Source organism: Cupressus sempervirens, chromosome 11 (assembly GCF_028749045.1).
Source record: "Cupressus sempervirens isolate cs-2001-9-10 chromosome 11, ASM2874904v1, whole genome shotgun sequence".
Classification (NCBI taxonomy): Eukaryota; Viridiplantae; Streptophyta; class Pinopsida; order Cupressales; family Cupressaceae; genus Cupressus; species Cupressus sempervirens.
The window spans coordinates 250,095,145-250,118,248 of NC_143128.1; the positions used below are offsets into that span (position 1 = coordinate 250,095,145).

The 23,104-nt window shown below is 37.8% G+C and overlaps 1 protein-coding gene across 1 annotated transcript in view; it reads right to left on the reverse strand.

Annotated features, from left to right (window-relative positions):
* The window catches only part of LOC149529090 (ABC transporter C family member 2-like), a 167,619-nt gene that overhangs the window by 14,323 nt on the left and 130,192 nt on the right, over positions 1-23,104 (reverse strand). The window contains 8 exon segments of the mRNA XM_089811398.1: positions 264-416; positions 533-631; positions 752-952; positions 1,869-2,009; positions 2,148-2,315; positions 2,495-2,588; positions 2,676-2,782; positions 11,734-11,868. Coding sequence (XP_089667524.1) covers positions 264-416; positions 533-631; positions 752-952; positions 1,869-2,009; positions 2,148-2,315; positions 2,495-2,588; positions 2,676-2,782; positions 11,734-11,868 — 1,098 coding nt within the window.

Below are 23,104 nucleotides of genomic sequence, written 5' to 3' on the forward strand. Positions count from 1 at the left end.
AGATTTTTGAGGCTATCGGTGGTTGATTCAAGAGTGCAGTAATGTACTTAACAAGAGAATGAATATGCAATAAGAATGGACAGTTATAAATAATACTGCTTGTATAGCCAATTTCTTAAAAAAACTACTTTTTGCATTGCAAGGCATAAATCTATCAATGAATTGATATCTCTAAATGCAAATATGCAAAAGCACAACCTCCCACAAACCAAATAGGAAAGACATCATGACTATTTAAATTCAAATAAAGTGCAAGTAATAACCTTGCGGCCAACATGTGCATCAAGTGCACTTAGAGGATCATCAAATAGATAAACATCTGCACCAGAATATACAGCCCTTGCAATAGAAACTCTTTGCTTCTGACCACCACTAATGTTCACTCCTCTTTCACCAATCTCTGTGAGATCACCACCCTAATGAAAAAATCTTACACACATTAATAATGAAGCAATTTTACGGTAAGTTTTTCACAAATATTGTTCTAAAGTAGGAATTTCTACTTTCATATCAAAATACACAAGGTACTCACTGGTAAAAACTGAAGATCTTGTTCCAATTCACTGACATGGATTGCTCTTTCATAATGTATTGGATCGTAAGGAGATCCAAATAAGATGTTGTCACGAACCTGAATATAAATGCAGTAACAAGCCATGAAATTTCCAATACTTACTTCAATCAATTAAACAGAGATACCAACAAGTTGGTTTAATGAAGTTCAAATCTACTTAAGATTCAAAAAACCTACTGTTGCATTGAAGATCCATGAAACTTGTGGCACATAGGCAACTGTTCCCCTGACAACAACCTCTGTATCTGCTTTTGATGGTATTTCTCCGAGAATTGCTGAGATCAAAGAGGTCTTCCCCTCCCCAGTAGCCCCAACAACAGCAACAAGATTTCCGATTGGGACATCTAGATTAATATTGGAAAGTGTAGGATTCTCTGCCTGAGAATTTACAAAGTTATCAGAGAAAACTGTAGCATGCCTGAATTTGGGATCAATAATGACAACAAATGAATCAATTCAGGAAAATGGGGAACAATTGTTGGGGTATTCATATGACACAATAAAAGACAGGTTTCTGCAACTATTACACCGAACACTGAAATTGAATCTTTAAACATTTTTTCCTTTAGCTAAAGCCCATAGCCTACCACACATTGCACAATATGCATCATGAGCATGTGACATCTTACAGAAAGAAGCATTATACATTAAATTTCCTTCAAAGACATATAGCTCTTAATCTACCAAATGTTAATACAGCATTGAGAAAACAAAGACTTTTTAAATGAGATAATTGCACTGTCAAGAAAATTGCACTTGAGAAACCTGTACATGAAAAAGCCAAATTAAAATGCTAGCACTGTTAATAGGTGATTGAAAACCCATTCATCCCAAAAGTTCATGTAAGAATCGCAATTATATTCCAGTTATCACCTCTATGAGTTTCTTGTGTTGGACCCATCTTTTTGATTCTTTTTGTGCAACCTATGAAAATTTATTGTGGCTGTTTAATAACCAAGTGGTCTACCAACCATGTAATAATTTTCAAAAAGTTTCACCCCCAATGGAGGTACACAAACATTTCACAAGGGTAATTAACTCTATACACCATGCATATTGCTGTGATGAACCTCAAGGACATTCCATGGATATACGCTATGATAAACCCTTGAGGATATTATTTGAATGTTACTAATATGAAGTTGATGGTTTTCATTACCCCTCCACAACATCCCCACTTTGCTAGTACACCAAAAGCATATGCATGCACTCTTCAGCATGCATTGATGGATCAGTCTGGAAGAACAATCGAAGGTAGGGATTATGAAAAATTAGGACTCAAATTTAGACAAACCTTCGTGTCCCAAGAGAATGTTCCATTCTTAATTGATATAGCAGGAAGTCCAGATTGTAGGGGTGGATTTAGTTGTAGCTTTCTCTCTTCTGCTAGGAAGAGATCCTCTAATCTTTTTAGAGACACATTAGCATTAACAACCTGCATACAGAAACCAGATTCAATAAATGCTCTGCCAAACAAATGCATGAAGAAATATCTTATGCAGGAAAAATGTTAATCCCAGTCTTAAAATGGTTAAAAACTATGACAAACTCAATGTAGAATAAATCTAAGTACCTGGGTTATCAAGTTTGGAAACATGAACAGTGGAAATCTCAACACTGCAAACAAGGAAAGAGAGGAAAAGGCTTTTGCAGGTGTTAATTCACCACCAAGCAAAGTATATACCCCAAAAGAAACAACGGTAACAAGTACTGGAATACTATTCAGAATGAAACTGTTGAGCTGTAATAGCAGTAACAATTATTTCACAGATTAGAACTCGCATATAGAAGCATATTCAATAAATTGTGGGAAAAAGAACATAGTTCACACTAGATAAAGCAACCATATCAACATAAGAAAAAATAACCCAGCTAATCTTTCATAATAAGGATATTTTAGCTGTTGATGTAAGACTATACCGATCCCAGTAATTGTGCCTTCCTGAACCAGCTGAGCTCATCATCCCTAATATGCTGGACTTTTTCCTGAAAACTGTTTTCCCATGCATAGCATCTGCAGGTATCATAGTATTGTTAGAAACATTCTTTGGAACCAAAAATATATAGCTCACATAGGTTTCCTTAACTTAAATGAACTTACTTAACCGTGTCCATTGCAGCCAATACTTCATTCATTAAACCAATCCTCTTATCTGTGCGCTGTAGCCCTTCCTTAGATAGTTTCTGCATCCTACTTATCACAAAAGTCTGACCAACCACCAGAAGAGTGAGCACAACAAATGTTCATTAATCAATTGATAAAAAATGGACTTCAGAACAGAAATCATTTTCTAGTCTTAATTACTTCACTCATGTATGTGATAATTACATGGTCACAATGTTAATTATATGCCAATATATTTAAAATAGTCACAGCATTAATTAAATGCCAATATATTTAAAAGACATATTGCGATGAACTAAATTATGCAAAAGACTAATCAAATAGTTATGTTTTGTACTAAAATGACATCTTTAACTTTAAGTAACCTTGATCTACTAATAAAAATAGCTTAAGAGTGCAATTCTGTAGTTTCATCACACTGCAAAAAGTTATGTATCCTAGTCCTCAACTCGTTACTTGACCCCACAGAATTACAAGAATAAATTCAAGAGCTACATTTCAAATTGAAGCCTTACTTCAAATTTATTATCTTAGGGACCAATCTAGCTCTTTACTTAACACTCAATCCAAATGGCAATTCCAAAGCCTCTGGATTAGAATGCATCATTCTATTTAAAGCTAGGATGCCGATGCATCTCATAGAAGCCCAGAGACAGAAGCAGATGCCAATAGGTGCAATTCGGGGGCGGAGGCAACCAGAGAGCTGGCCAGAAGCCACTCCCGGCCAAATCTTACTGAGAACAATGATTGGAAACTAGATTTTCTGATCAACTATACAAAACTACATGGCATATTGAGAATGTACATTTTTCATGTTTGGCCTGAATTGACTTATGTTTCTCTCATATGGGTATTTAACATTTTATTGTCATATTGCACGTTCATTTAGAGCTCAAGTTAGGTATCTTTTAAAGGGAAATCAGGTATCTTTTAAAGAGAAATCTTAATGTTTCAGATATATTTAGACTTCTCAAGTATACCCAAGACACACATTGCACCTTGTAAAACCCCTCTCTAATCTTCAACTGATATGCTGATGGACATAAAATGATTTTTTTGCAATTTTGTGTTTTCAGAAGTAGTTGTTTTTTATGGATTTTCTGAAAATATAAAATAATAATTGCTATAACTACAATATTGAACTCAAAGCTAACATACACAATTGCTATCAAAAACCACTCTGCAATTTATTATGCAGATGACTACTGGAATTACATGAATTGATAAAGAAAGCTGGAATGGAGGAAAAATCATGAATTGGGCTTGACTTTCACAGCTAGCCGATTATTCATAGCCACCTAGGGATCGACCAGATCTTATTCTCCTCCTAACGCTGGCTGATTTAAATGATTTGCAGGCTTTCCTAGCTATCACATATCTCTAACATTAACTTCAGGTTCAAACAATTAAATTGCAGACCCTGGGATTATTTCGCAGGCCTTCCTAAGCAGGTCGCATGCAGTTAATATGGTCGTATGCCTTGTTTTTTGTAGACACGGACCCTAAACTTGCAGGTGCAGGTCCTGCAGATGTAATGCAGGCTCTGTAAGATCAGACGCAACCCTGGAAATGGTCGCCACAACCAAGGAATCTGATTGCAGGTATCACAAATTGGATTGCAGGCCCTAATGAATGGACTTGCTGGCTTCAAACAATTAATATAATTGCCTGGAACTGATTGCAGGTCCTTCAAAGTAAGTTGCACAGCTGGAATTTATAATTGCAGGCTCTTGGATATGACTTGCAGGCCTTCCAAAAAGTGTCACAGCCACTCCAATTTGCAGGTGCATCTGTAGATGACAAACCCTGCCTTAAATGTAACTGCAGGCCTTCTTCAAGTGAAACGGAGGTAATACAATGAAATTTGATTCAGCCCCTGCCTTCGAATTAATCACCAATTTCCAACTACAATTGTTTGCACTAAGAAACTTCTCAAAATCAGATGCCACAGGAAAGAAGTTTGATTCAATTGCTATACCTCACCAGCAATTGTGTTCTCCAAAGCAACAGGAACACAGAAATGGAGATTCCACCACAATCCAAATAAGTCACTACAACTCAGCAGTGATTCATTTCACTTCTCAGCTACAAACCCTTATACTTCAGCAAGGGCACAGAAAGCAACAACCTCGGAAAACTCTTCACAAGCAACAAAAAGAAAATAGATATTCGGATGCTTTTCCATCAAAATGAGCTCATATTTATAACCCCCATTGGCACAAAGTTTCCCAAATGCAACTTCACTTAAGAATCTTCACCAACAGAACATCGTTTTATAACATTATTATAATAAAGAGCTATTATAATAATGAAACTTTAATAATTAATTAATAAATATGAGCCCATGCAATAAATAGCCCAATCCACTACAAGATATGACCAACTGCCAGAGCCACCATCCACACTACCAAATTTGGAAACCACCCGATTAAGACTTACTAAAAATAGTAAGTCCACCACTGAGACCCCCAAAACTTCATGTCAGGTCACGAGGGTCGCTATAATGAGCCGACTTAATCATCTGCAGAAGCTCGCCAAAAATGGGGACATTGCACACCTTCTTCTTCTTGGTTTTCACCTTAGACTATGCCATTTTGCAAGGGCCATATTGATCATTTGAGGTTCCAAGGGAAAGTTTTTTTTTTCTTTAGAAAAATGTCTTGGGACATAGCCTTAGTAAGGCTCAGGTATTGCTAGCATTTCGTCAAACGTATCTTAGATATCAACTATGGTTAAGCTACGTACCCCAGGGACTCGTCCCCAACAAAAATCCCCAAGCTTCTGAGACAGGGACGTCCCCTAGACAAGGGGACAAGTATGGAATGTCCCCCCACCATGCCCAAAATGCCAAGAATCACAGCGAATGTTTCCGGTACTTAGGGACTCCCTGGCAAAATAAAGGGGGCGGCTAGCCGTCCCCGATACGGAAAAGGGACGTCCAAACGTCCCCCGACTATTTGTTTCATGCAAAAAATTTAAAAAGTCAACCAAAAAACAAAAAAACAATGCTTCCTACTTGGTCGCCTAGATCAGCCCCACCCCTCCAAATGCACTAAAAGGTTAAAAGAGACCACATTTTGATTGTTTTGTCAATTGTTTGGTTTTGCTAGTGAAGTTGGAGTGTGTTGTAGCTCGCTGGGGTTTCCATTTTGCAAGAGAAAGTGATTTTTTTGCTTCCAAGAGCTTGAGCAGGGATTTGAGCTTCCATTTTGTGCACCAAGTATGAAACTCTTTATGCTTCCATTTACCATTTTTTAATATTTGTTTGGTTTTCCTAGTGAAGTTGGAGTGTGTTGTAGCTAGCTGGGATTTCCATTTTGCAAGAAGAGGAAGTGATTTTTTTGCTTCCAAGAGCTTGAGCAGGGATTTGAGCTTCCATTTTATGCACCAAGTACGAAACTCTTTATGCTTCTATTTTCTATTTTTTAAATAGATTTGCAGCTTGAACAGTCTGATTTATTAAAAAAAAATCATTGTTTAAGCTCATATTTTCATTGCATATTTAAATCTCAAAACGAAGCACAATGAGCAGCAGTGGGAGTACTAATAGTAGTGGTGATGAGGAAGAAAATGTGGTTGGGAGTGATGTTGCTAGTAGTGGGACTAGGAAAAGAGATGATCCTAAATCTGATTTGTTTAAATGCCCTTCAACCATCATGATTTTTTTTTAAAAGGGTCATTTCAATAAGAAACAACCTCTTCTCCAATATGTCACACCTAGTCCAAAAGAATTCAGGTTGGACTAGGGCGTGGGATTGCTATGTTTGTCTTGATGATTTTAGGGGCATCTATACAAGGGTAAAGTCACACTTTTTAGGTGTTGCATGTCATGGAGTCAAAGTTTGTCCTAACTTGACTGATGAACAGAGATTAGAATGCCAAAGATTACACTTAGAGGCTAAAATAGAGAGGCAAAATTTGATAGTGGCATCACCATCTATTTTATCACAATCATCTAGGCATATGTCATCCGCCATTGGTACTAGTGGCAACCCTACTGAGTCTAGAGGGAAGAGAAAGATTAGTGGTGAGAAGGGCTCGGTGGAAAGTATGCTTAATGCACAAGTAAAGGAAAAGTGTGAGGAATCCATTGGTAGATTCTTTGTTGCTAATGGTATCCCATATCATATAGTCCGTTCCACTTATTTTAAACAAATGGTGAAAGATATATTAAATATGAACCCCTCATTTGTACCCCCTGGTGAGCATAAGCTACAAACCACCATCCTAGATGAAGAGTACTCAAGGGTTTCTTTGTTATTTGGGAATATGAAACACACCTGGGTTAGGACAGGTTGCTTTATTGTGATGGATGGGTAGATCAATATTAGACATCAACCACTCATCAATATCATTGTCACATCCCCTACTAGCTCTTATTTTTTGAAAGTCATAGATTGCTCAAGAAAGAAGAAGGATGCAGAATTCCAGTCCAACATTTTGAGAGATGTCATAGAGGAGGTTGGGTCGGCTAGTGTAGTACAAGTTATCACAGATTCTGCACCTATGTGCAAATCAGCCAGTTTGATGATAGAGGGTGCTTATAGGCACATCTTTTGGACCCCTTGTTGTGTTCATGCCTTGAACAATGCATTGAAGGCCATAGGGAAAATTGAATGGGTGAAACAGACAGTGTTAGAAGCTAGAGAAGTGCAAATGTTTATATGCAACCACCACACTTCACTTGCTCTATTTAGGTCCTTCTCTAAGGAGTTCCTCAAACCAGTCGAGACAAGGTATGTCAATTTTAATTATAGTTTACTTTTCGTTTACTTTAAGTTTATTTTTATTTATAATTGTTACAAACTTATATGTGATATTTTTAATTGTTAATATTTTAACTTTATTTAAATTTATAATTGTCTCTATAGGTATTCCACATATTTCATCTTGATGGAGAGGATGATTGAGGTGTATGAGGCCCTTCAATTGATGGTGGTGAAATAGAGTGGGGATGATGGTCCAATTCTAAGTCCTCTAAAGGAAATGTGGTGAAGCAAAGGATCCTTGATGAGAAATGGTGGTCCACAATGAGGTAAGTTGTTGATTTTTAAATTTAATGTTAGTCTTTTGCTTGCTGATTTTCAGACTAACAGTCTTAAAAAATTTAAAATTCTAATTCTAATTTTAATTTTTGTTTGCATCTTGCAGATATATTTGCTCTATCATAGCACCCATTGTAAATGTCATTAGATATGTTGATTCTAGCGCTCCTAGTTTGGGAGAGATATATCAAACTATTGACACCATGTTGGGGAAGATGAAGAGAATTGTTGCAACAAAGGATCATACATTGGGGTTTTATGAGGAGCATATAGGCCTATTGTGACGTGGAGGTGGAACATGATGAATACCCCACTTCATATGGCAGCCTTTGCTCTAAATCCCAAATGGTATAAACAATTGGGTGGAAGGGGCCTCCCATGTGATGAACCCGAGGTATTGGATGGCTTCACAAGAGCCATTGTTAAGATGTATTCAGCTCAAGAGGCCTCTACTCTTCGTGCACAATTCCTTGACTTCACCAACCTTTGTGGCCCAAACTTGAGTAAGCCACAAGCAAGGTTGGATAGAGTGGTTTTGGCACGGAGAGATCTTATTGGATGGTGGACCCGACATGGGAGAGATACACTTGAGTTAAAAACACTTACCACTCACCTCCTTGCACAAGTTGCTAGTTCCTCAATTGCAAAGAGCAATTGGTTCACATATTCATTTATCCACTCCATCAAAAGGAACAGACTTACTTCTAAAAGAGTGGAAAAGCTACTGACAATGCATCATGCTCTTCGACTTGCAGATCATCAGACTCCATAGTATAGGTAGACACCAGCTTTGCGGTGGGATAATGAGCCTGAGGATGTGGCCCAAATAGATGAGGATGACACAGCATCAGGACTGGTTGGGATTCCATTAGATAGACTACGCTTCCTGTGGAGGATGATAGTGAGGACTCTGATTTTGATGCCATGGCGGCAGAGGCAAAATAGGAGCAACAGTCTGCTTCATTTTTCTATGTTTGGTTTTCTATGTTGAACTTGAACATGATGATGATACATTGATACTTTATGGCAGCCCTCTAGCCTTGGGCATATTTAGATTTTCAGATTTTTATAATATTGTTCACTGCTAAACTTGTATTTAAATATTTTTGTTCACATATTGATATGCATATTGACAACGGAGCACTGAAATCGGTTATTATTTCCTAGATGACATTCAAATGTTGTATGTTAAATGACATGTTGTTTGCTTAGTTTCATATGAACGAAATGTTTCTATGTTTGGTTTTCTATGTTGAACTTGAACATGATGATGATACATTGATACTTTATGGCAGCCCTCTAGCCTTGGGCATATTTAGATTTTCAGATTTTTATAATATTGTTCACTGCTAAACTTGTATTTAAATATTTTTGTTCACATATTGATATGCATATTGACAACGGAGCACTGAAATCGGTTATTATTTCCTAGATGACATTCAAATGTTGTATGTTAAATGACATGTTGTTTGCTTAGTTTCATATGAACGACATGTATATTTGCAATTTCCGGTGTATATTTTTAAATTTCCCTATATATATTGTCATTGTCCCCCCCCCCACTCCAAAATCGCCAAAAAAATTGTCGCCCCGGAAACCCATCACGGCATCCCCCGGCGTCCCCGTCCTAGAAACTTGAGGGAACACAGTGGTTAAGCCTGAATTGTGATGGGAAGCCCTGGTATTTCTACAACATTGCATTTCAGAGAAAGAAGGAACTAACAGCCACAAAGAATGAGGAACAACTGTAGGTGGCATAAAGAAACTCAGAGATATTATTTGGAAGTTTGAACCGCTCACACCAAGTGTCCCATAGATTTCAAACTGCAAGATCAGTTAAGCAAAATTCAATTGATATAAATTTTCTGATTCATAGTATTGAGCATTAATGATACTTTAACAGTACATAACGTTACGTTTGGCGTGTAGAAAAATTGAAGTATACTTTGTGACACCGGATATTTTGCGAACTTTAGTGCGCAAGGTGTGAAATAAAAGAAGTTAATTCATGCAGGATGATCGCTGAAGGAAGAAAAATAGAGAATAATGTCTATGATTTGGGAGAGGTAAATGTTACAAACTGTCTGTTTAAAAAGATTGGGGGTTATCAGTTATAATAGAAACTGTCACAAACTATGTATTGATTTGAATATGTATTGGTTAAGTTACAAGCTATCAAATATTTTAATTGTGTATATTTATTTCAATCTTTGCATATACATAGTATAACTGTACACGCACACATCCACATCCACATCCACATCCCCCCCCCCCACTGCCCCAAACAAAAAAAAAATTGCGCATCCGCATCTGAATCAGTAACTTAGATTTAAAGATATAAGAAAAATCTCACTCAAGTTCTACTCAGATAAATGGAAAAACAAGCAGTCAATTCATGCAATTCAAATTTGTTAAAACTTTTTTCACCCTCAGAAAGTTCAAGAAAAAAACTCAGGAGGACATGACTTACTTTCATTTTAAGCATCAGGAATTGGAACCTTCAGTATTTTCTGTTAAATGGTAGCTTTGGGTATTGATCAACAATAACAAAGGAGAATGATTAGATTATAGAAATGCCAATTTTTGACACCTCTAACAATCAAATTTGAGCTTGCAATGAAAAAATTGATGATTTCAATTTTCCCTTATCCCTAGCGTCAAATATTGATTGAAAGGGTACTTTATTTCAGTTAAACAAAAGGCTAAGACAATAAATTAACATGTGACAATCTAGTATGAGAGTGTCTAGAGATTGTGTAAATATATTTATGTTCTGCATGGACATGTCTCCACAACCTGAACAGAATTACAGTCTCTGGAGATAGACATTTCCAAGACACCAAGATGGTAGGGAGACAAACTTCCACCATACCATCACCAAGCAGCAGGTTGCTAGGATGTCTCTATTAGGAAATGGATGTTTCCAAGGCATCCCCCATCATGAGGACATTGGAATATATTAACAACAGAAAACTTGAGAATAAAAGCAGAACACATTCCTAATACTTTCGAAAATTTGTTTTCCTGAAACCAAATATATCTTCAGACTACTGGGCACTTCTTCTCCCTTGTACTTCAATTAACTCAATTGTGAAACCTTTTCAATCATTGTTAATGGTGTAGGTGTTCATCTTGCCATCACACACTGAATAAATGATTACCAGCAGAGGAATAACTGACAGGGTTACAGTTACCATGGTTAGGAGTAAGTTGACAAATGGCACGTGGTATTTGAGGTGGATTGGGAATTCCTTGCACAAACTGCTAGTTATCTGGGTCAGATTTAGTACGATTGATGAATGAATCAGATTTAGTCATTGCTGAAACTACTAATTATCTAGGTCAGATTTACTAATTTAGTATGACTGAAGAATGGATCAGATCTAGTATATTAGAATTCTTAGTTAACTAATTGGGATTGCCTATGATTGATAAATGGATGAAGGAAAGTGCAAAATACAAGAGGAATCGAGAGAAGAAAGGGTTCTGGGATTCAAAAAGAAAATTAGTATCAGACTAGTAAATTTTTTAATTTGCACATGTTAATAAAAAGGTAGAGGAAAAAACCATTGCCTAGTATTCCTGAGTTTATTATTTGTGCCTTTAGTTGAGATCATTATATTCTTATTGGTTTGCAAGCAAAAAGCCTCTGGTGAAAAATCATGAAAAAAGTTCAGATGAGATTTAATCCCTCATCTTCACTAAGCAATTATCTTTAAAATGACTTGTTAATAAGTGATTCTAAAAATATTGACAATGAAATATATCTACATATGATGTACATGAACAAGACTGTAAGATCTGTCAGAATTCATAGTTCCAGTTTGAGTAAGAAATAATTCTATCTTTGAGATAGGAAATAATTCCATCCTTGAGATACAAAAGATAACAATTGAGAATCATGCATCTAAATACCTAAAACTCATACAAAATATTCTATTCGGCTTCTACACTACTTCGTTAATTAAAATAATAATACATAAATTTACCTGTATTGGGAACAGAAGCACTAGTATTGCTGCACCAATCAGCGACGCTGCCCCAAGTTGTTTGTACAAGAGGGTAATTGAAACAACAATACGGAGAGGAGCTGACCAAAGACTGTGCAGCTGTTGGCAAATTTGCTGTAAATGAAAATATATGGTTAGATATTCCAAACCCAATTGAATGATTCAATAGCTGATATCTAAACTATATGCAGTTAGCAGTAGCACATTAGAAATTGTGCAGCACCATGTTCTCCAGAAAACTATAATGCAATTTACAGAAAAAATACGAGCAACGGCTTTTGCCAAAAACAATTTAGAAACTTGTGATTTCAATAGCAATGATCCTTTGAGGCACGTCTCCTTATGGACTATAGAATGAATTAGAAACAAAGTGTTAACAAAAATCAGTAGCCTATTTTGTGGAATTACTATTTATCCTGGAGAACTGTATACAGACTTACACTAATGACTAAGGAGAAAAGGTACACCACAAGAGGACTCCATGACAAGTGACAATTGGAGATAGCACCTTTAGGAACTGACTCATATCATTAAGATACCTCTAATGACCATAATTACACTTCCTCTTTCACTAGACTCTATATGGAGAATGCATAAGAACATCCCCTTTGCAATCACCCTCTAGATAAATTAATCCAAATACAAGCCATGAAAAAATTATTTCCGTCAGTTTTTCCAATTAAAAACATATACGAAATATAGACATGGGTATATTTTAACCTAGTCACCAAGCTACCAAGATGCTCCTATCGCTCGGCCAGCCCATTGAACCTACTTCAATGGCATAACATGCTAATAAACCAAGTCAACAACAAAGAATTGTATGGTCTGCCAAGTTTGAAATGCGATATTCAAAGCTTACACACCCACCCACAGGTGTTGTCATTTTCCAAAAGCATGAGAGCTTCTTGAGGATTAAATGAAGACCTTACTTTCCATCAAGCTCTATTCATGCTTAATAACTCATTGCACTCTCACACAACCTAAATAACAAGGAAGTTCATAGTTTGGTTGAGAATCGGGTTCCTTAAGAAATCTCAATCTTAAGTTCTTGCTTCATGATAAATCCATCAAATAAGTCATCAATTTTATATTCCTAATAGGTCATATTGAATATTTTACATAATTATCATGCATGTACGATAAAAAGTTTACCCAACAAAAATACAAATTGAGTTGGACTCTTGACATCTTGAAAACGTAGTCCTGATGCAGAAGCAAAAAGAGCAAAAGGAAATTAGACAAAGCGTTATATTTTTAAATTGAGAATCTTTTCATAAAGTTAGGCAATTACAACAAATATTTCATTACAAGGTATTGAGGAGCTTCTCAGTACCCCTTCAAGGAACCTGGTGATTGAGGAGGTCTTTCGAGGGGGCACCGACAAGGCTATGGAGAAGGGAGAGGTGAATGAGGAAGTAAAAGGAGAGGTTGCCAGAGTACTTCGCTGGAATGAGTTGTTGCCAAATAAGATGGTGGATTTGGCCCAGCTGGATGATAAAGAAGAGAAGTGGCAAACACAAAGAAGACAAACAAGGGTTTCAAGGAAACCTGAAGTGATTGTGGATTTGAAGTTGGATGTAGGAAAGTCAAGTAAACAAACTAAGAAAGCCAAGTAGTTGGCTAGGGAGGTGGCAAGTGGCAGGCAGGCCACTTTGGAATCCTTAACAAAAGGTAGGAAATGATTTTTCTATCTTGGAATATGAGGGGGTTGAACAGCCCTCATAAGCAGTTTGCCCTCAAACAGTAGCTGGCAAACCAGAAAATTGATATCCTACTCGTCCAGGAGGTTAAAATGTCTATAGCTAACTTGGTGAATATGGCAAGTTTTGTTTGGCCTGGGGCGAAATTTTGTTATAGTGAAGGAGAAGGTGCTTCAGGAGGTGTGGGAACCTTCTGGAACCCAGATGCTAGTAATGGTAGTCTAATCTGTAGCTCAACTTTCTATCTTATTACTGAGCATAGGATAGGAGATAAGAAATGGAATATTATTAATGTTTATGCCCCTAATACGAGAAATGGTAGACATAGCTTATGGGAGGAGCTGTCAATTTTTATCTCTCAAAACAAGAATACCTTTTGTATGGGAGATTTCAACTCGCCCATGTACCCTTCGGAGAAAATTGGAGGAATGATTGATTTTACTGATAGTATGAAGGATCTGGCTGACTTTATAAATAATAATGATCTTTTGGATATGGAGATGCGTGGTGTGAAGTTTACATGGTCAAATAATAGAAAAGGGGTTGACCTGATCCAAGTCAGACTGGATAGACTTTTGGTCCCGACAAGGTGGGAAGGATTAACTTCCTCCTCTCTTACAGGATTACCCAGGACGATTTCAGATCATGCCCCAATCCTTTTTAATTGGAAAGAAGATTCCTTGGGGGGCCTAAGACCTTTTAGATATGAAATTATGTGGCAATCCCATCCTAATTTCAGCTCCAGATTGGCTGAGTGGTGAGGGATAAGAATAGAAGGGACAGCGACGTATAGACTCTCTGTTAAACTAGAACTAGACAATGTAAGGAGAAATGTGGTGCCTTGGAAAAAAAGGTATTTCGGGGACATTTTTAAGACCAAGGTGGAGGTGGAAGGGAAGTTAGTTGAACTCCAGAAAGCTGTGGGGGAAGGCATACCAACGGATAACATTATCCAAGAAGAGGGGAAATACAGGAAACTTTGGAAGGAAATTTTGAGTAGAGAGGAGATTTACTGGAAACAGAGATCAAGGGAGTTATGGCTTAAAGTAGGGGCACTGCTTTTTTTCATAGATCTGCTTCAATCCACAGACGGAGAAACACTATTGATAGCATTAAAGATGACAATAATGTGAAGCTGAACAAACCTGAAGAGATAGGGAATTGGGCGATGGCTTACTTCAGTAATTCTTTCAAGGAAGAACAGAGGGACTTCAGAGAGGAGGATTGGCAGTGGTTGATTGAGACTATGCCCTCGGTGATCTCGCCTAAAGAGAATGAAGAGCTTGTACAGATGGTGACTGAGGAGGAAGTCCATAGAGCTGTGTTTTCCATGAAAGCTTAAAAATCCCCGAGTCCTGATGGTTTCCCGCCGGCATTCTTTCAGCACTTTTGAGAGATTATCAAGTTAGATGTCCTTCGGGCGGCCCTTGACATCTTTAGGACTAGGAAGCTTCTTAAACAACTCAATAAAACTTTCATTGCTCTAATTCCCAAGGTGAAAGACCCGGAAGTTCGCTCTGACTTTAGACCAATCAGCCTTTGTAACACCACCTACAAGATTCTCTAAAATTTTGGTGAATAGGTTGAAACCGCTGCTGCATAAGTTCATTGGGAAAACCCAGAATGGGTTTGTCCCAGGACGACAAATCCTAGATGCAGCAATAACAACGCATGAAGTTTTGCACTCTATGGAGAAAAGTGGTAATCCTAGTATGGCCTTGAAACTGGACATCTCTAAAGCTAATGATAGGATCAATTGGACCTTCATGTATAAAGTTATGGAAAGGATTGGCCTAAGTCAAAAGGTTATTAGAATGGTAAAATCAATGGTGGAAACTGTTAACTATTCTATGATGGTTAATGGGTCATCTTGGGAAAACTTTGGGGGGGAGAGAGGTCTTAGGCAGGGCAACCCTATCTCTCCCTACCTATTTATTATGGTGGCTGAAGTTCTGGGGAGAGCATTCATGAGAAAGTGGGAGGGGGGGATAATCAAAGGGATTAAACCTAAATCCACTTTACCTCCTAAAGTGATCCAACAATTTGTGGATGACACCTTCCTTAGTGGGGAGTCCTCAATGGGTGAAGCACGAGCTTGGAAGTCGGTGCTGGAGATATATGCTATGAATGCGAGACAGAAGATCAATTTTAACAAAAGTAAAGTGCTCTTCTTTAATACCCCTCCAAACCTACAACAAAGGATTGTTAATATTCTAACTTGTAATGTTGTTGAGTTACAGATACTTATTTGGGTCTTCCTTTAACTATGAAAGAGGTTAGTAATAACTTCTGGAATAGCAATTTGGAAAGAATGGAGAAAAAGCTGATTGGATGGAAAGGCAAAACTTTGAGTAGTGCAGGTAAATTGCAACTTCTAATCTCCTCTCTCCAAGGATTACCAGTGTACTTCCTATCCTTATTTAAAATTACTCGATGTATGGCTAATAAATTGGAGAAAATTCAACGTAACTTCCTTTGGTCTGGGGGAAGCAAGAAGATAAGATTAACTTGGTCAGTTGGGATACAGTCTGTAAACCTAATTATAGGGAAGGATTGGGAGTGAGGAAGATGATTGATCTAAACAATGTGCTTCTCACAAAGATGGGGTGGAATCTGATGAAGGGAGATTCTACTTGGTGTAATATTATGAGAGCTAAGTACCTTGGTAATCTTAATTTCTCTCACTCTACCTGGAGAAATGATCTTACTATGGGCTCTAAAATCTGGGGTAACATCGTGAGAAATAGAACCTTTCTAAAGGAGGGAGTAAGGTGGCTTGTGGGGAATGGTAACCAGATCAATTTCTGGGAGGATCCATGACTTATAGATAAGCCTTTGTCAAAAACAAAGTTTGGGTCTTTCTGATATAACCTCCAAGACATGGGGGTAGTATGGTTGCAAATTATATTGGCCCGGGAAGAAAATGGAAGAAGATGAGGTTGCAACAGAATGATTTGATAGGAAGGGACCTGACTGATGAGCTGAATTCTTTGTTGGAAGAGTACAGGATCCTGGGAAGAGGTAGGACTGATGAGTTCATTTGGAGGGCCACCTCGGCTGGGGAATTCTCTTGAACCTAATGACTGGGGAAATGTTTAGTTTAACCATTTAATCCTGAAAATCAATATTTTCTAGTGGACCACTATCCATGGGAAAATTCTCACTATTGACAACTTGAGGAAGAGGGGGTTCCAAACATCTAATAGATGTTGTATGTGTAAGAGGGAGGAAGAGAGCATCAACCACCTATTCCTACATTGCAGCTTTGCATCTAAGGTGTGGGGGAAAATTCTTCAGAAGTTGGAGGTGAATTGGGTGTTCCATGAGGATATGGGGCATTTGGTGAACTGGCAGGGCCCCTCCACCCACCCCCTGCTTATTAATTTGTGGAAGATCATTCCCCCCCAAGTGTGTTGGGGTATTTGGAAGGAGCGAAATAACAGGGTGTTCAGAAATGAGGAGAGGGAGGTGAAGGTCATGGTTGATATGGTCTTCAAATTGATAGTTGAAAACATTAAATGCAGCAATTGGAGAAAACCAGCGTTCCCCCCTTCTACCCTGGAGGTTAGAATTGTGAAGTGTTGGTCGTTGATGGATGGGATTATGGAGATTGACAACTCTAATCGTATGGCTAGAAAGAGAACTCGATGGAAACCCCCGCCTGCTAACTAGGTCAAACTTAATTTCGATGGTGCTGCCAGAAATGAGGGATCAGCGGGGGAAGGGATTGTCAAGGACTGTAAGGGAAGGATGTTATTGGCTTATGCTGGTCCGTTAGGGAAAGTTCCAAATAATGTAGCGAAATTGATGGCTCTATACTGGGGTATAAAGTTAGTCTTAAATGTGGGATGGCGAGATGTGCAAGTTGAAGGTGATTCTAAAGTCATTATTGAGACTATTAAAGGCAATATGCGGGAGGGATGGGCTATCAAAAGTGTTGTTGATGATATCAAGTACCTATTAGCCACCCTCAATAGGTTTGATTTGAATCACATTTTTCGAGAGGGAAATAGCATGGCTAATGGTATGGCGGCGATTGGCTTAAAGCTGGAAGGGCTAAGAAGTTAGACGAATTTGAATGCTCTGCCAAATTTGGTGAGGGAGTTAGTGAATAAAGAAATAGAAAATGATGAATCCTAGCTGGTTACTTTGTATAGTGCTAATGAGCTGGCGGGGACGAAATGTACTTGATGCTTATGTGGTAAGGAGAAAAGGCTTGGGTATGGGCAATAATTATAACTCATGGCCTTAAAATTGAAAGTTTGAAATGGGGGATTTTTTATTCATTTCCCTTTATGGATCATCTTACGTCGTGCAGAAAAAAATTATTTTTTAAAGATTTGTGGCATGTTGAGAATGATGGAAATGATTGGAGAAAGATAATGGCAGCCGACACATGATCTTTCTCACCAATTTGGCAGGATTAATTATTACTATTAATTGTAATTATCATCTCCATTTATGGGTTTATCTTTCTAAGAGTGAAGTATTTTTTAGGGACTGGGCTTTGAATAGAGAGAGAGGAGAGAAAAAAATTACAGAGATGGGAGGTGACCTGATGCGCATTGAGCCGACTATGATCAATGATACTATGAGGAAGCCCTTGGTCTGGTACTTACTGAAGGAGGGCAATTTTGTCTCGTTCATGGAGCCTCTATGCAGTTTGTTAACTCATGGGAGAATCACAAAGTGACAATTAATGGCATCTCGTTTCACATTTCAGAGGAGGTGATTGCTATGGCGACAAGCTTGGCGATTAAGGGAAGAAAATGGCAGAAGGTGACACGGGTGACCGATGAAACAAGTCTGCAACATTTCTTTGTGGAGGGTGAGGAACCGGTTCAACATAGAGGTGGTTTCATGAGGGAGAAACTGCCTGACCCATGGAACGAGGTTTCTTTGATTCTAATGAAATATCTTACCCTAGAAGGAAGGTATGAAGTTTGCTACTACTACCATTTTCCTCTTAATCATTTCCGACACTAAGATTTTCTTTCACTTCCCTTCTTCTTGCTGCATGATCTTGAGGATACTGTTGTTGATGTGAAAGATAAAATGAGATGGGGGGTTAATTTTACTATTTTACACCAGGGTTTAATTTTTAGGTTGTACCAATTTCACCTTGCCTTGGTTCCCCCTAGGATTGTGGAAGTTGATATTCTTGCCCAGGCCCCAAATGGTCCCACTTAGGATTACAGGTCCTAGAGCCCCTACCCCTCAACCCTCTCCCAATGGGTCCCCAGTGAATCCCTCCCCCAGGGGGAAAAAAGGAAAAGGTAAGGAGAAAATGCAGACGGAGTCAGAGGATGAGGGGAGAGGGGGAAGGAGGAGGTCGGGGAGGTTGGCTAAGTCTCAGGCTAAGAGGAAGTTAAGGGAGGGAGCCTCGCAAGAGGAGTCGTCGGATTTTGAGGATTTGGGCTGCCACAAAAGAAGAATGAAGCTGAAAATTGTTAACTTTGGAGTGGGAGGTACAGAGGAAGTTGAAGAGGAGATTTCTGATTCCTCCAGGTCAAACTCGGGTGATAGCAAGGAGAATAAGGAGGTGTTGCATGTCTCGGCGACGGTTGTGCCCATGTGTGTGGACCTAACAAAAGATCAATTCCCCGAAACGGTGGATAGGATGCCTTCCCTTGTTACGATCTCCTCCCTTGTTAAGGCAAGTTCCATAAAGGCCACTAACCCCCTAGTTGTGCAAAATACTCAGGCTAGCAGGGACGGACATCTGGGCGATTCGGATAAGGCCGGTAATGAGCTACGGGAGAGAATCCAGGTGCTGGAGGAAAGAATGGGACTGTTAACCAAGTTTACAGTTAAAGTCACTCATGCGGCGGCTACCACTTTGTGCTTGTTGAAGGATGCCGAAGGGGACCTGCCCAAGGAGGACTCCAAGCTGCTTTTTGACTTCTTGGCGGAAGACTGGGTGAATGTCCTTCTAGGGAAGAAAGAGGTCAAAAAATCATAAGGGCTCCCCCCTTCTTTTATTTTTTGCATGCTATTAATCTGCTGGTTTACAGAATTTTTTGGTTTTGAGGCTGTCACACCTTTCTTTTTGTTAAGTGACTTCAGCTTGTTAACAGGCATTTTGTTTAAAGCCTGTAGTTACTTTTATAATTATAGTATAAACTTTTGTTTTTGTTTTAAAAAGCATTAGGGGTTAGTTATGTTCTGATGGTTATCTGCTGGTAGTCGTCCAGCTTGTTTGTAATGGGCCAGCCCCCTTGTTTCGGCTGCTTTTATTTCAAAAAAAAATATTGCAACACAGTTTACTTACATATGCAGAATTTATGACCTCTGCAAATTGTAGGTATATGCATCAATAGTAGATTCAACTGGAATTGAATTTATATGGATCTGACTGAAGTCAATCTCATCTTGCAAGAACAACTAGAGTTGAATTACACTCTGATGGAAATGGTGCAGCTAACATGACTTTCCATACTTGAACTCCTCTCATGTATGCCAAAATTTGTAGAGGTGAAACTCATTTGGAAAATTGAACAGGTTATTCTCCTATCTTTTCACAGGGAGGCATTACAGTATTTCTTGACAAGCATGCTCATTCTTGTGCATAAATTGTAAGAACACCCATTTGAAAAAAATAGGCTTTTGTCTAGCCCTTTTGTCAAACTCCTAAAGGTTTCCGTCTCCACAAATCATAAATCATTTACCAAATCCCAAAAGCACACCTTTACTTCCTCCAACAAACCTCCTTATAAAGAACTCCACGAAGCATCTAGAATATTAGCCCTACTTGGCTGACTTTAAAATTATATTTGGAGAACTTAAATTAATATAGCGGCATTTCATAATTTTTTTTTATTTTATTAATATTTAGTATAATTAATTAATATTAACACATCATTTAAACATTTATTTATTTTTTGACAACTTTATAAAAATCAATTTAATGAACTGATGCCTTAAAAATTGGCATTACAGTCATCCCAGCCCAAATATTGCTTGTCCTAAAGAAATTCTCTACTGCACCACCAAGATCCCAAAGCAACCATATAAAGAACACTATATCACTGTGCTGCTCCACTCTGATGCAATCAGCACAATTAAAACCTTCAACTCTGTCATAGAAAGTTTCTCTATAATTATGCTTAAACTATCCTTCCACAAATGTCTCATCAAAATTCCACCACTCCATACTTGAGTCATAGACTGCAAAATGATGAACAACATGCTGCATACTCACAAGTGTATGTATACCCATCTGTTCTACACACTCCAATTTTACTGAAAAATATGGGAAGAGATGAGAAGCAAAAGATAATTTTAAACTGGATCTACATGCTTCATCCATCTTACTTGTAATATGAATTACAAACATATACGTTGGATTTTCATATACTATATTGTAGAGAAGTTATTATGCCTCCTACAACAACTCCTTTTACATAGATGAGTTGTTCTAACAACTCGTAAACAAACTATAACAGCTAATAATAATTATGTGAGTTGTAATAAAAACTCCCACACTATTATTCTAACCCATGTGAACATAAATTCCCAACACCTCCCTTTAGTGTGAAGTTGTGATCATGGGGTGAAAGTACTATACTTGATGACCACACATAGTAGCTTACGAAACACAATAATATAAGAGTAGGGATAGACTAATCTTCTTATGAACTAACCTCACTACACTTTAGTACTTCCATCCAAGGATAGGGACAACCACATCTACCCATGGATCCAAGGATAGGGACTAACACATCTATCTAAGGTCTTCCATCAAACATGAATAGGGACAAACACATACATCCAAACATCAAGGTTACGAATGGGGACATACACTTTTGACCACAACTACAATGATTGGGACCAAACATATCCAATCATAATTACCCAATAAATGTGACTGGGAACAAACACTTGCACTCACATACATCATCTTGTGAATTGCAAAAAACACATCAACTCACAAACAACCAACAATAGTGATTGGGGACAAACACATTCAATCATCTATGTGTGCAGGGTGTTCAGTAGCCATCCCATGAAGACAATCTTCATCATCATTTGCAGCCAATGCCTTATCTGCATTTAGCTTACCATCAAGAAGATCCCTAGCATGCTGAGTGCAATTCATCACAATGCGTCTCTTCTTGCAATAGTAGCGCAAAATTCTATTCTTGAAGGAAGGATTTCCCTTCAATGTAGAAGAGCTAGATTTGGAGGAATGGTTAGACAGTAGACCTATTTTTACCATACATTGCACTTTCTCCTATAGTTGAGTTAGTTTTCTTGACTCAATCAATGAAAGTAAATAGTATTTCTTTTAGGGCAGCATCGCTTTGTTTAATTTAAAAACAACATTTCCATAGCTCGGAGGCAAGCTATTTAACAAAATAGCTTTTGAATCATCATCATCTACTTTAGCCTTTATCCCAGCTAGTTGATTCAATAAAGAGTAAAACTTATTATAGGTTGAACAATGTTGTCATCTTCCATCATATTTAAACCAAACAATTTTTTCTTTAAGCCCATATTTGCACTTGATGCTTTTGATCCAAACAAGACATTTGAATTCTCCCACACTTCTTTTGAGGTCTCTGATAACTGATAAGTCAATATGACAGAGGTATGCATGTGAAAGTGCACGACCAATCAAAGAAATCACTCTTTGATCCTTCACAGTCCACTTTACACTTCTGTCAAAATTAATTACCCTTACTGTTGCTCTACTTACTATATCCTACATATCCTTTTCGATAAGGATCAACGGCGAGTTAGTCTGCCATGTGTGGAACTTTGAACCTTGAAACTTTTCTATCAATATACTATTCTTCTCCATAATTTTTTTACTGACCCCCTTAATCTAAAGAAAATGAAAGGTGTTGAGCTTCACCAAAAATGAACCTTAAGATGATTAACTCTTTCACAACTTTACATAGATATTTGAAAAATAAGTAAAAATGAGAAATTAAACTCTTTAATAATTTAGAAAACCAATATATAAAACAACCTTATTTGACTGGTAGATGTATCAAACAAGACATGGGCCAACTGAGCAAAGAGAATCCACAACAACCAATTCACTCGAAGCTTTGCAAATGCAATGTTGATGCTAAAGAATGAAATCTCGCCATACTGGCAGGAATACATGGACCATGAAATTTATTACTAACTGTCCAAATGATGAGGGAAATGGGCACACCCAATATATGCCATTCTCTTCCTTTATGGAAGCTTTAATGATAGATGCTCAATGTATGGAAAGTTTGCAAACTCATATGCCTGGATAAAGAACCATGTAGTTGGCATAAAATGCATATTGTTGTGTTTGATAATATTGGTTATATGTTAGTGTATTAATTGTCACTAATGTATTAATTGTCATTGGTTGTAGAGCATAATAAAACAATAATGTAATTAGAAATAGTTAGTAGCAGGGTTGGGTAGTTAGCAAGCGAGGGGATGTGTCGGTTGGTCTTCCTAACCAACCAAGCACTTATTTAAGAACATTTAAACATGAATGATGTACTTGTTTTTTGGTAATAAATAAAGAATATCATTCCCCTTACACATACTTCGTATGATTGCCATCAATAATAAGTGCATATATTGATACTAGTACTATTGAATTCATGTTTTGGTTTACTGTACTATAACCATTCTACATTTTTTACGTTGTTACC